Raw genomic sequence first — 14260 nt, 5'->3', positions numbered from 1 at the left:
GTTAAGCATCTGATTCTTGGCTTTAGCTCAGGTCATGATCTCAGGGTCGTGAGGTCGAGCCCTCTCATCAGGCTCCTTGCCAAGCGCTGAGTCTGCTTGAGATTTCTTCTTCCCCTCTTGCTTGTGTTCTCTCTCTAACATAAATAAATAAATCTTTAAAAAAGGATAGTAATATTAAAATGAATATTCTTTAGGGCTTGGTGGGTCTTCTTCAGCATGCAAGGTGATGTTTAGCAATGTGCACTCTAAATATTTTTATTAAAATGACTTATTTTTTAGATTCCTTGGAATAAAAGTCAATCGGATTAGTCTGATCTTAGTTCATATGTTCTATTTATTTTATAGGCTTGATTTTTAATTTAAATATTCTAATTTAATAGACCATCTGTTCAAATTTAATTAGGAAAAATTTAACCAACACTTCTTAAAAATAGCTAAAGGGTTTTCAGGGGCAGATTACAGATGAAGCAAGATAATTATTGAAATTGGGTGTCCTTAACTGCTTTTGTATACATTTTAATTTTCATAATTTAAAAAATCACTTTCTTGAACCAGCAAATAAATTGTTTTAAATAATAATTTAAATGATAACCTACCATATACTTCAAACTATTGATAGTCACTGCAGTTTCTCAGTTTTGTGAGAGAAAAGGCCACTACTTTTGCTGTCAGCCACAGAAAAGTGTTCTTCTCTTTTGAATGTCTTTATCATTTCATTTTTGCCCCTCTAGCACTACCTGTTTTGAACTAGTATTACTGATATATGTGTCTGGTTTATGTGTCTAGCTTTTGTTTAGAGATTATAAAGTTTTTAAAGACAGAAACTGTATATTGAACTATTTGATTTAAAAGAAATGATAGGGGGGCACCTGGGTGGCTCAGTGGGTTAAGCCGCTGCCTTCGGCTCAGGTCATGATCTCAGGGTCAGGGCTGAGCAGAGAGCCCGCTTCCTCCTCTCTCTCTCTGCCTACTTGTGATCTCTCTCTGTCAAATAAATAAATAAAATCTTTAAAAAAAAAAAAAAGAAATGATAGGATTTTCCTTCATGGCCTTTGTAGTAAACTATATATATTCTTATATTCAACTTTAAGGCTCTTGCTGAAGAGGCCAGTGAAGATGAACTTCCCTCTGACGTGGATTTGAATGACCCATACTTTGCCGAAGAAATGACAAAAATAGGTAAGCCAGCCCATATTTGAGTTTTTAATTGGAGGTATTTTTTAAAAGGTGATATGGGTAGAAACAGTATAAACTACCATTCTCTTAAAACTCCTAGAATTTGTGTAGCTCTGTTAGTGGCTTATAAACAGTCTGTCCAATGGGGTATAAACATCTCTCAGCTTAGGAAGGGTCAGCATGCCCCTGTACAAACAAGGAGAAATTTTATTAGGAAGCTTTTGGTGATGTGATTGAGGATTGATTGATTAATGGTTTACCAGGGATTCCTTTCTCAGAAATATCCTTACGGAAGGATTGATGAGAGAAAGGATGAAAGAAAAAGGAAGTCAGCTTCTTCTGTGCTTTCACTGCTTTGTTATGATGCATCTGTTCTAGGTCTTTACAAAGGCTATGAAAAAGTGAACGTAAAATAAATTTATGTTCATGTGGATGTGTGTATAAATTTCTTTGAATTTTTACATGGTGTTAGATGATGTGTAAAAAGCTTTTCTGCTCAAATATACAAAAACATCTATGTTCCATTTTATCCATTTTACATTTGTCCTGCTTCATCATTGCAGAAGAAAGCCAACTTCCTCGTTTTTCCTTGGTTCATTGAACTATCTGGAATTCGGTTTCCTATATCCAAGGAGCTTTGTTTCCATTGTGTATGCACTTCTCATTCTTTCCTGAATTTTTTCATTCTTACCTTTTTGGTATGTGTAAATGTGTGTGGTAAGGTTCAGGCCATATTTAGACCTAACTCAGTGCAGAGACTACTGTAAGCATTTTCCATTTGTTCTCATGCATTTTGCCTTTCCCTGATCTAAATACCACACACATGAACTCCAAAAGACTTGCTCCTGGAGCAACTCCAAGCTGCCATTGTAAAGAGAAGGATTTTATGAAATTTCCCTGCTTTTGTCCCTTGTGACTAGTGGGCCAGAATAGTTCTCAACAGGAAAGTCAAAATTGCTCAAAATTATTTCCTGGTTGTTATAGCCTTTTAGCACTGACATTTTATTGATGAAAAGGAGATCAAGATGAATAAAGTCTATTATAGGATGTCAGATTCTTAGGCATTGGAAAGGGAAATGGAAACTTAGCATATTCTGCTTTTTATCATACCTGAGCGGTCATTTCTAGAAGATGATGGATTTTAGCCTTATCCTCTGATTTCAGGAAACCAAATTTATAATGGAGAAATGAGAAGCATTATAGTTTCCTTGTTCTCATTCCAAAGTGCTTCATTTGGCATGTACAATCTGGTCAGATTGTAGAACTCAGGGTAAGACTCAAAGAGTAAGTTAAAATGTTTTGATGGCTTGGGTGGTTTGTTTCCTGGAATCAGCACATTTAAATTGTGAATAAGCTTCCTCAAAAGGCAGTAGCAGAAGTTCCAAAGGAAGGTATAGATAAAATTTGTTTGCTTTCAATATACTTTTGATTTCAGAGTATATCCTAGGAATAATTATTTATATCTGGGCTGAAGTTGTTTCTTTAAAGGAAAAAGGCTGAGAATTTTTTTTACATAAGATTTAGGGCCAAAAAATAGTATCTTGCCGTGTTTATTTATTCATACAAACAGTAAGTATTACCTACTGGGTGCTGGACACTCTGCTAGGCTAAAGATAGAGCACTAATAATACAAGGAAGGTTATGTTTCTTGAGAAGTCTATGGTATTAGGGAAGACATGCTAAATAGGTAAACAAATAATATTATGAGAATATGGTCAGTGTTTTAAAGAAGATAGGGCAATATAGAGAATATAACTGAGATGAAGGAGTGTAGCATACTCTAGACATAGGGTAGGCAAAGAAGACTTTTCTGAAGTGATGACATTTGGCTAAGCCCTGTAGAATGAGTCCTGCATACAGAACGTCGCAGACAAGAGGTAAGTGGTAGGAAGGCTGCGAGGAGAGAAGGAATTATGGTGTTGGAGAAATTGAAGGACCCCGATGTGGCTGGAGCATGGTTAGAGGAGTTAGGTATGAGGCCAGACTGGAGCACAGAATCAACCCTGCAAGGCCTTGTGTCATGGCAACACATTTGGATTTTACTCTCCTGACAGTGGGAAGCCACTGAAGAGTCTTTAAAGCAAGAGCATGACAAGATCTGGTGGTTCCCAACTTCTGGTTCCCATGAAGTTCACAGATTGGGGCGCCTGGGTGGCTCAGTGGGTTAAGCCTCTGCCTTCGGCTCAGGTCATGATCTTAGGGTCCTGGGATTGAGCCCCACATCGGGCTCTCTGCTTAGTGGGGAGCCTGCTTCTCCCTCTCTCTCTCTGCCTGCCTCTCTGCCTACTTGTGATCTCTCTCTTTCTGTGTCAAATAAATTAAAAAATGAAATCTTTAAAAAAAAAAAAAAGCACAGATTAAAGCATTGGTGAGAACTGGGAGAACAGGCTTTGCAAGAGATGATGGTTGGTTTAGATAGCATGCCAGTAATGGAATTGGAAGGAGAAAAGTAAGTGGAATTTTAGATATATTTTGGATGTAGACTTACTGACTTTCTTGAATAAGGAAATAATTTAACATAACTCTAGATTTTTGGTGTGAGCCTCTGCAGGAATATTCTTCCATTTACTGAGTTAGGAAGGAATGTAGGAACAATAGGTTTGGGTGGGAAGTAAGGTCAGTAGGTCCTTTTGGGTATAATCACTTTGAGATGTTGGAGATATTAGGTTACATTTATAAAGGAGTCTGGGTGATCAGCTGAGAAGTCCATGCAGTTTTAAACTTGGGAATAAATTAGTAGCATATAAATAGCATTTTAAACCATGGAACTGGAGGTGAAAAGCATTGGTAAGGGAGGAGAATGCAGGATTGGGCTCTGAGGTCGGGTAAAGCCTACACAAGGTAGTATTACTCTTTCATACTGGTGAAGGTACTATGGGGGGATGGACACTGAAGAAACTGAGAAGGAGCAGCTGCGGAATAGGAAGGAAGGCTTTAGAGTTTGGAAGAGTATATAGTTCAAGTCCCATGGTTGAGCAGGACAGAGACATTTTAAGCCAGATGGACTTGGATACGTTTATAACACCTTTGCCCTTGGCAGTCCTGTGGAGCTAAACTTAACATACTTTTCAAACTATGGAGGAATTGAGTTCATTAATTAATGCCAGACCTGATGTTTGGCTTGAGTTAGGAGCCAATGTGAGTACTAGAAATCTTTTCTCATTTTTCCTTCTATTATTTACCCCTGCACTGTAAACTTGCTATAGTTTTTTTGTTGTTGTTTTTTTCTCAACTGCAAACTTGATATCAAATGAGAGTTTCAAAAATATAATGTACTTCTAGAATTAATTAAAAGTTACTTTTTTCTTAGAAATGAAATACAGCTGACCCTTGAACAACATGGGTATGAACTGCACTGTGAACCGTGACTCCACTTTTACATGTGTTTTTATTTTTTATGATAAATGCAGTATAGTACTGTAAATGTATCTAATATTTTCTTAATAATGTTTTTCTTTTCTCTAGTTTACTTTATTTTAAAAATAGAGTACATAATACAAATATATAAAATATGTATGAATTGACTCTTTATATTATTAAGGCTTCAGGTCAACTATAGGCTATTACTAGTTATGTTTTGGAGAAGTCAAAAGATATATGTGGATTTTTAACTGTGTGTGGGGGGGTCAGTGCCCCTAATTTCTGTGTTGTTCAAGGGTCAGCTGTATTGGAAAAATTTGTTTATTGCTGTCTAATGACATAAACTCTTTAATAAAGATTTTGTTTTTTAAGAAGTAGGAATAAAATAAAGTATATGTAAATCTACCCTGTTAAAATATATCCTTTGTTTTGACAACTTTAGATATTTGATAAACTACCATGAAAATATAACAATATGCTACATATACTTGATTCATTCAGTCAGTATGTTGATTGCTTATATCATACTACTTGTATATATTGGTCTACAGTTTAAAAATGCTTTTTTATGTATTCTATCCTCTAATCTAAACTTTAGCCCCCCTTATACGTGCATAAATTGGAGCTCAGAAAACATAGCTGAATTGCACAGGGGTCAGTGGTAGATGGTAGAACCTGAATCTTGATGGACTCCCTTTACTTTTTGTAACCCTCAAAGTATGTAGTAAAGGCCAAAGCCAGAGCCAGGACCCATGTGTATAAGAAGTTGACATGGGGAATTGCTGGATTTCCAAGCAAAGCCAGAATGCCCAGGTCCAAAAGACAATTAGCAGTGTGTGTCTAATTATGAGCATTGAAATTTGCTACAAAAACAGTGAATTGCAAGGGGACTTACCACTCCTGTCTAGTCAGTACTGAGATTGCATTTGACCTCCAGTGAATTCTTTTAACTGATATAAGAAGTGCTCAGCAGGGTGTCTGGGGGGCTCAGTAGTTCAGCGCTGTCTTCAGCTCTGGTCATGATCCTAGGGTTCTGGGTTCGAGCTCCGCATGGGTCTCCCTGCTTGGTGGGAAGCCTGCTTCTCCCTCTAGTACTCCCCCCTGCTTGTGTTCCCTCTCTCACTGTGTCTTTCTCTGTCAAATAATAAATAAAATATATATTTTTTAAAAGTGCTCAGCTAAACTGTTTAGAGGAAGTTTTTTTTATGAGAATACTTGTTGGACATTACAAGTAATGAAAAATGGAATTTCCTTTCACAGGTCAACGTTTTGCAACACATCTTTATCCATAGATATATTCTGTTACATTTTTTGCTTAAGGAGTTAGTAGCCTCAGTAAGGATTTTTAAATTTATTTCTTTAGTCCATAACATCTGATTTAGAATTATTCAGTACGTTAGAATCATCCGTATGTACTTCGCAGCAGTCTCAGGACACGTGGTTTCTTACTTGCCAAAAGATTTACTGAAAAATAAAGATAACATTTCAGAACAGGGATTTTCATTTTCCTAGTACTCTTTATCTAACTTAGGTCTGATAACTTTCCAAAGGAAAAAAACCAACACATTTTTTTAAAAAAATTAAGATACACCCTCTTAATATGATCTTGTTAACAGTGCAGAAAAGATCTCTACACGTTATTTGTTATCTGGCTAAACAGTTTGGGCCAGCACAGTAAATTCTTTATGAGCAAAGAAATTTTCATCATGTTAAAATTGAATATCATTTTTTAGCCCTGACGATTTTGGAGATTCTTTTTTTTTCCTCCTTTGCTACAGTCTTTCTTTCAAGTTTATTTTTATGACTTTTCACCAGGTTGTTATAAAATCCGGAACAGTTCACTGTGGGCTCTTTGATATTATTTCCCACAGCTGTATATGAAGATCTTTATCTCCTTTATGTATTAATCATAAACAGCCTGGGTTTTTTTCCTGCCACAGAACAATCTTCTGCATGTGTCACTTGTCTGTTCACTTTAAAAAGGAGCTCTTGCCTTGAAAACATAGAGCAGAAGTAAACTTAGGATGTAGAGAAGTCAGACCCCAAGAAAGTGGAACCTTGCTGATATTATGTATAAATAGGCACATTTTAAAATAGAGAAAAAATGATAATGAGAAAGTAGATACATCATTTCCTGGAAAACGTTTGAGATAGAAACAATAAAGTCTTTCACTCTAGGAAAAAGGGCTGTCTACAAATATTTCTGGCAGTGCAGACAGATGCCTTGGTAGCACTGAGGGGCGCACCTAAGCAGCACTTACATGCTGGCATTTTCTCTCAGCTGGGCATGCTGCAGAGCAGTTTCTAAAGTCTCTCTCAATTTTTAGTCTTCATTTGTTTTGTTACCCTTATTAGCTGCAGTTACTCAACCATTATATGCTATGTGAATTTTCTTACTATCTCATGATAAAATGTATTTTTTTTAAAGATTTTATGTATTTATTTGACAGAGAGAAATCACAAGTAGATGGAGAGGCAGGCAGAGAGAGAGAGAGAAGCAGGCCCCCCGCTGAGCAGAGAGGACTCAATCCCAGGACCCTGAGATCATGACGTGAGCTGAAGGCAGCGGTTTAACCCACTGAGCCACCCCAGCGCCCCGATAAAATGTATTTTAAACAGAAAGAGTTGCTACAAAGAGAATGACATTCAATAGTAAAGGAGTATTGTTTAGTGATTAATAGTAGAGACCCTGAGCCGGACTCCTTAGGTGTGAATCACGTTTTCTTCACTTACTAAACTTGAGAGAATTACTTAATCTCTCTGCTTCAGTTTCCTCTTCCACAGAATGAAGATTATAACAAATAATGGGATCTACCTCATAGCATTATTGTGAGGATTATATTAGTTAATACATGTAAAGTGAGTAGAACAGTACTACTGCCTGATACACAGTAAGTGCTATGTAAGCATTAATCAATATTACCTCGCAGACCATTAGTTTCTCTGTGTTGGAAGGACAGAGCACAGCCTAGCCAAAGAGGACAGCATTCAGTAGAGAAGATTAGCATTGTGTAATAATATTCTAGAGTAACAGAACATGTCTCTGTAGATTCTGAAACTTTTTACTCATTAAACTAGTTTTTCATACTTCAGTACCCTGGTACCAATTCCCTTTGTACCCCTCCCACTCCAAGAGACACCAAAAAAAAGAAGAAAAAATAAGGCATCAGCATGATCACTGAGGAGCCCAGGACGTCTTATTTATGTGTAGTAATAGCAGGCACTTTATAGCATCATGTGTCAGGCATTAACTGAACTCTTCACATTTACCAATTTATTTAGTACTCACAATAACCTTGTGAGGTAGGTGCTGCTATTAGAATCCCCATTTTATAGATAAGGGCTTAGGTCCAAATTGCCACAGCATAAGTGTGGCACAGCTAGAATTTAAACCCAGTTCAGCTGTTCCAGGTTCACGTGCCCTTAGCTCCTGCATGTGACTATCTCATTCAGGATGAGAACATCTCTTCTAACATCTTGTCTCCAGAAGTCCCTGAGTCCCTGGAAATATAAGTGGTGTTACTAGTCAGGAGCCACTTTTACCATAAGTAGTTGTATTTAATAATAGGCATAGAAAGTTAACTGAAGATCAGTTTTGTCTTTAGAGAAGGAAAAATTGTTTGTTAAACTTTTACTATGAAATTCTTATTGTAAAGAATTTTTCATTTTCCAGATGAATTTTTTAAATGCAGAATTTTAAGTGTTTATATATTCAAATCACTTTTGTGTGTGTGTGTGATTTCTTCTATTCTTATGCTAAGAAAATATTTCTTCTATATAAGATCAGGTAACTTGTCTTCTGGAATTTTCATAGGTTTTTTTTTTTTTCTTAGTGTTTAACTCTTTAGTCCATTTGCATTTTATTTTCCTGTACATTATGAGGCAAGGCTATAACTTGATTTTTTTTCCCTAGAGTAAAGCAGATTTCCCAGCACCAGTTACTGAATAATACCTTCTTTTTTCCAGTGATACAGAATAGTGCATTTTATTACACAGTAAGCCATACTGTTCTATTATATGAATGGATGTTGAATTTTACCCAGGGCATATTCTGTATCTATTCAAATGATCTCATGGTTTTTCTTTTTTAATTAATAATGTAATTATACATTACTTCCAGAAGAAATTCTTTATAAGTCACCCATCCAGATGTATTTATTTCATTCATTTCCATAGTTATCTCCAATGACATTTTTACTTTCTTTAGTTTCTGTATGCTTATTGATAAGATTGTTCCTAGATATCTTGCATTTTTGTTCCTAGTATAAATAGAATGTCGCAGATAGTCTTGAAATTTTTTCACCCTTCTGTGTTGGTTTGTTGTGCCAGATATAAAAGAAAAGAAAAAATCAGCGAAATCTACAAAAGGTGGCTCATCAGTGGAAGAGGCTGAAATAGAAAGACAAAAGGTAAAACATGATCATTGCTATATTCCTAGTGGATAATTGATATGTACAATTTAAATGAAATGGTCTACATGAGTTTCTAGTGTCCCTAATAAATAATTGATTTTAGCAATGAAATTTATAAATAAATTATAAAACACAAAATAAAACATTTTAGCAATGTAGGTTTTTTTTAAAAAGATTAATTTGAGAGAGAGAGTGTGTGTGTGTGTGGAGGGGAGGGGCAGAGGGAGAGAATCTCAAGCAGACTCTGAGCCTGATGTGGGGCTCAATCTCACAACCTGAGATCATGACCTGTACTGAAATTGAGTTGAATGCATAACCAGCTGAGCCACTTTGGTGCTCCTAGCAGTGTAGTTTTTACCAATCATTTTTCCAGCCAATACAAAGTTGAAATTTTATCTCAAACCTAAGTCATGTCCCTTTTTGATTTAGAGGAAAATAATGTCACTATTAAAAATTCTTACTATAGCTAAGACAAAAAAATACAACTATTAAAACCTTGAAATAATATTGCCATAAGTTTAATTCTTTTGACTTTTTAAATTTAAATTCAATTAATTAACGTATAGTGTATTACTAGTTTCAGAGGTAAAGTTTAGTGATTCATCATTTGCGTATAACACTCAGAGCTCCTTACATCACATGCCCTTTTTAATGCCTGTCACCCAGTTACCTCCCACCCACCTTCCCTCCAGCAACCCTGGAGTTTGTAGTTAAGAGTCTCTTATGGTTTGTCTCCCTCTCTGATTTCATCTTATTTTATTTTTTCCTCCTTCCCCTATGATCCTCTGTTTTGTTTCTTAAATTCCACATGTGACTGAAACCTTATGGTAATTGTCTTTCTCTGATTGATTTATTTCATTTAACATAATACCCTCTAATTCCATCCACTTTGTTGCAAATGGTAAGGTTTCTTTTGTTATTGTTGTTGGCTGAGTAGTATTCCATGTGTATATATCCACCACATCTTCTTTATCCATTTATCTGTCAGTGGACATCTAGGCTGTTTCCATATTTTGGCTATTGTGGATATGGCTGCTATAAACATTGGTGTGCAGGTGCCCTTTCCAGTCACTATGTTTATGTACTTACTTTGGCTAAATACCTAGTAGTACAATTGCTGGGTCATAGGGTAGCAGTATTTTTAACTTTTGGGGGAACCTCCATACTGTTTTCCAGAGTGGCTGTACAAGCTTGCATTCCCACCAGCAGTGTAAGAGGGTTCCCCTTTCTCCACAGCCTCTCTAACATCTGTTATTTCCTCACTTGTTAATTTTAGCCATTCTGACTAGTATGAGGTGATACCTCGTTGTGGTTTTTATTTGTGTTTCCCTGATGTCAAGTGATGTTGAGCTTGGGTCTTCATCAAGATAAAAAGCTTTTGCACAGCAAAGGAAAAAGTCGACAAAACCAAAAGACAACCTTCTGAATGGTAGAAGATACTTACAAATGTCTTATCAGATAAAAGGCTAGTATCTGAAATCTTTGAAGAACTTAGCAAACTCAACACCCAGAAAACAAATATCCCGTCAAAAAATGGGCAGAAGATACAAACAGACATTTCTCCAAAGAAGACATACAAATGGCCAACAGACACATGAAAATACTGCCTTAAGTTTTAATTCCGTCTGAATCTCTCCTATAATTCAGACTTTGTTTTTGTGTTGTCAGGTGCTAATTTCTCTCATTACTGCAAACAACATAAATGTAATGTACAAAATTGAAGTCTTCCTTAGAAACGCACTGACCTTTATGCTTTGCAAACTCTACAAAGATCCATGGCACAGGTTAATAGTATTTTTGCTGAGGCAGGAATTAGAGTCAACAATGACCCTATGACTGATGTTCCTATCACTGTCTGGGAGTGAGCCTAACTGGTTACCTAAACTCTGCATGATAATGCATCTTTTCTATCCTCCATTTATTGCACACAGTTAATGTTCATAGAGTAAAGCAGTGCAAATAAAATCCCTCTTTTGTGGAAAATGGCTCTAAAAAGAAAGCCAACTGCAGGTGCCAGTGATGTAAGTGAAAGAAAATTAAAGCAGTCTAGAGTTGCATGGATGGCTCAGTTGGTTAAGCATCTGCCTGCAACTCAGGTCATAATCCCAAGATCCTGGGATCAAATTCCGCATTGGGCTCCCTGCGAGGGGGGGGGTGCAGGGGGGCGGATGGGTGGGGAGCCTGCTGCTCCCACTGCATGTGCATGCTCTCTTTCTCTCTCTCTGAAAAATAAATAAATCTTTTTTAAAAAGTAATCTGAAGTGGTAGTATAGAAAGATTCATATAGAAAGTTTGGCAGTATACTCTGTATTTTCTCAAGTACACGTGGTTTATTTGGTTCCTAAAGTTTCATGTTTAATCCCATGGTTGGAAGAAAATTCCACTGTTTACTGGAAACAGACATATTTCAGAAGCAAATATTAAGATCCTGCATTCATAGAAATGTATCAGTATTGAAAAGTAAAGGCAAAAAAAAGCAAAAGAAAAAAGAAATTCCTTGCTGTTAAAACACGTTTGGAAAATGTAGCCTGTTTCACAAAATAATGCATTTTTGCTGATTTAGTGTCATTGCATGAAAAGACCAAAGTGAAAATGAGAAATTTTTATTTGGGGGTCTGATTGAGCCACCCAGGCACCTCTGTGGTCTAGTTTTTAAACAAACTTTCACACCTTTCCTACTCTTGGTGATGTTGTTTCTAAAAATTTTATCTTACTGCTCTACAGAGATCTTGGAGTTTCTTTTTGAGTTTTGGTAATTCAAAATCGGTTATGGATGGCAGATGTTATCCCAGAGCATTAGTGACTGGGATCTCCTTTCCTAGAGGGCATATCTGTGCCCCATACTTCTGCCTGGGGAAAAAAAAAACCACTGTTGTATATTTGATCTTTTCTTTTTCTCTCCACAGGCTGAAATGGCTTTGCTCATGATGGATGAGGAGGAAGAGAGTAAGAAACACTTCAATTACAATAAGATTGTAGAGCACCAGAATCTGAGCAAGAAGAAGAAAAAACAGCTTATGAAGAAGAATGAATTATTAGAGGATGATTTTGAGGTAACCAGGGACACCTCTTAAAGCTGGTGTTGAATTTAAAGTCAACTCTGGAGAGGAGTATTTAGCACAAAGTTAGCCTGAAATGTCTTAGGAAGGGCCCATAGTGGAGCCAAAGCTGCTAAATTTTAGTCCAGAAGAGCTGCTTTATCCCAGGGAGGATCAAATTACTGTTTAGTTGAACACGAGGTGAAGTATTGGCTTGTCTTTTGATTGCGCCAAAGTTAGGGCTTTGCTTTATTTTTCCCCCCCTAATACTTAGCTTTTAATGTTAGAATCACGTGCAGTATGTCGCTCATGATAGGAAAGATGTGCATACTCAAGCTTGACTGAGAAAGAGGTTTATGTCACACCATGTCACACACTCACTATGGACAGTGACCACTGCAGTAGGCCATGCTGTTTTTGTTGCTCTATCTCTTTGTTTCCATCACTCCCTCTCTTCCCTCTTTTTCCTGGCCATTCACTCCTATGTATGAGTTTGAGCTTGTACAAAAAATCTACAAATAGCTGTCAGCAACTAGTTAATGACTTCCAAGACAGGCCTTAAAACCGCATTGAAGATCTGTGGGAAAACAATTTTCTAATGAATCAATACAAAACACTCATATTTATATTTTATATAATCGACAGCTCACTTTCAAAATTGGCCCCATTTCTGGGCCTTTTGATTTACTAATTTAATTATTTGTTTTCCTTTTGAATTTGCAGGTAAATGTTAAGGATGCACGGTTTCAGGCGATGTATACCTCCCACTTGTTCAATTTGGATCCTTCAGATCCTAATTTCAAGAAAACAAAAGCTATGGAAAAAATCCTTGAGGAGAAAGCCCGGCAGAGAGAACAAAAAGAACAAGAACTTACTCAGACAATAAAGAAAAAAGAGAGTGAAATTCAAAAGGAATCACAGAAGAAATCCATTGATCCTGCCTTGTCAATGTTGATTAAATCTGTAAAAAATAAAACAGAGCAGTTTCAAGCAAGAAAAAAACAAAAAATCAAATAGCTATATGTTGTTTCTTTTTGGATTGAGAATGTATTCTTCTAAAGTATAGTGAAGTGATAGAGGGATTATTTATTGGGAACAAAGCTATCTTTCAAGAATATGAATAAAATCTTATTCTGACCATTGTAAAATTTCACCTTTATAATAGTTTGACCTAATTATGGATGATATACAAATTTGCTCTGTATATTTCTACAAGTTAATAATAATTTAACTTAATTAAAATACAGAATTTATAAAATTTTTGTATTTTATGAAATTCAGCCTTTCTAGTAGAAACTTACTCTTAGCCTGATTTTTTAAAAGATTGTTTACAATTCTGTGTAAAGAACAGTGCCCAGTTTTTAAGTCTGAATAAGTTACAATTTGGAGAAATATATATGCTATACATTAATTTCTCTGAAAACAGGAGGCAGATTTAGGTATCTGTGTAAATAATTTATTTTTCTAGCCAAATTGGATAGAAGCCTGTAGCTTTCTTTATTGTTTGTTTGTGTTTATTATAGTTTATGAAAATAATTTGTAAATAAAAGTGTAAAATATTTTTATTAATTTGTGTAGGACTGATTTATTTCATTTTATGCACTTTAAATAAACTACTCTCTGAAAAAATACCTGAAAACTTGACAAAGAGGACAATTCTATGAAGAGGCAGTTCAAGGTTTGCATTGCTCATAATTGTATTTGAAATGTTCGTGAGCCTCTGCAATGATTTTTCTATTTGTAGTAACAGAAAATTCTTCTGTCTGCCCTTCAGATTTTTGGAATGCTTGTGAAGGGTGGATATGCTGCTATAGAGTTTAAGGAATTTTTTTTTTTTTTAAAGATTTTATTTATTTATCAGAGAGAGAGAGGGGGAGAGAGAGAGCACAGGCAGACAGAATGGCAGGCAGAGGCAGAGGGAGAAGCAGGCTCCCTGCTGAGCAAGGAGCCCGATGTGGGACTCGATCCCAGGATGCTGGGATCATGACCTGAGCCGAAGGCAGCTGCTTAACCAACTGAGCCACCCAGGCGTCCCTAGAGTTTAAGGAATTTTAATTCCTTTTAAAATTAAAGCACATCTTTAAGGCCTTAATACACCTGGATCTCATCTGGTCTAGGTTTTATATACTACTAACCATTTAGAGAGGAGAATTAGGTGTGCTATATAAACAAATGAAAATAAAAACCAAAATGGTCACTTGGAACAAATGATAAATATGGTAGATTCTGAAAGGCAATAGGAGATTAGCCAGGTTTGTGGTTAATAGTAAACTT

At 36.1% G+C, this 14260-nt stretch overlaps 1 protein-coding gene across 2 annotated transcripts in view; it reads left to right on the top strand.

The window, feature by feature from the left end:
- ESF1 (ESF1 nucleolar pre-rRNA processing protein homolog) overlaps window positions 1–13551 on the top strand; it is a 61736-nt gene extending 48185 nt beyond the window's left edge. For both annotated transcript variants that reach the window (XM_004754205.3, XM_004754206.3), the window contains exons 11-14: window positions 1092–1179; window positions 8866–8945; window positions 11855–12001; window positions 12710–13551. In XM_004754205.3, coding sequence (XP_004754262.1) covers window positions 1092–1179; window positions 8866–8945; window positions 11855–12001; window positions 12710–13003 — 609 coding nt within the window. In that variant the 3' untranslated portion in view covers window positions 13004–13551. The remainder of the gene's footprint in view (window positions 1–1091; window positions 1180–8865; window positions 8946–11854; window positions 12002–12709) is intronic.
- Window positions 13552–14260: the final 709 nt, after the last annotated feature.

Source organism: Mustela putorius, unplaced genomic scaffold (assembly GCF_011764305.1).
Source record: "Mustela putorius furo isolate JIRA1106 unplaced genomic scaffold, ASM1176430v1.1 tig00000253_pilon_pilon_pilon, whole genome shotgun sequence".
In the NCBI taxonomy this organism is placed as follows: domain Eukaryota; kingdom Metazoa; phylum Chordata; class Mammalia; order Carnivora; family Mustelidae; genus Mustela; species Mustela putorius.
Note: the sequence above shows the minus strand (reverse complement) of the source record. Positions and strands in the feature narration are given on the sequence as shown.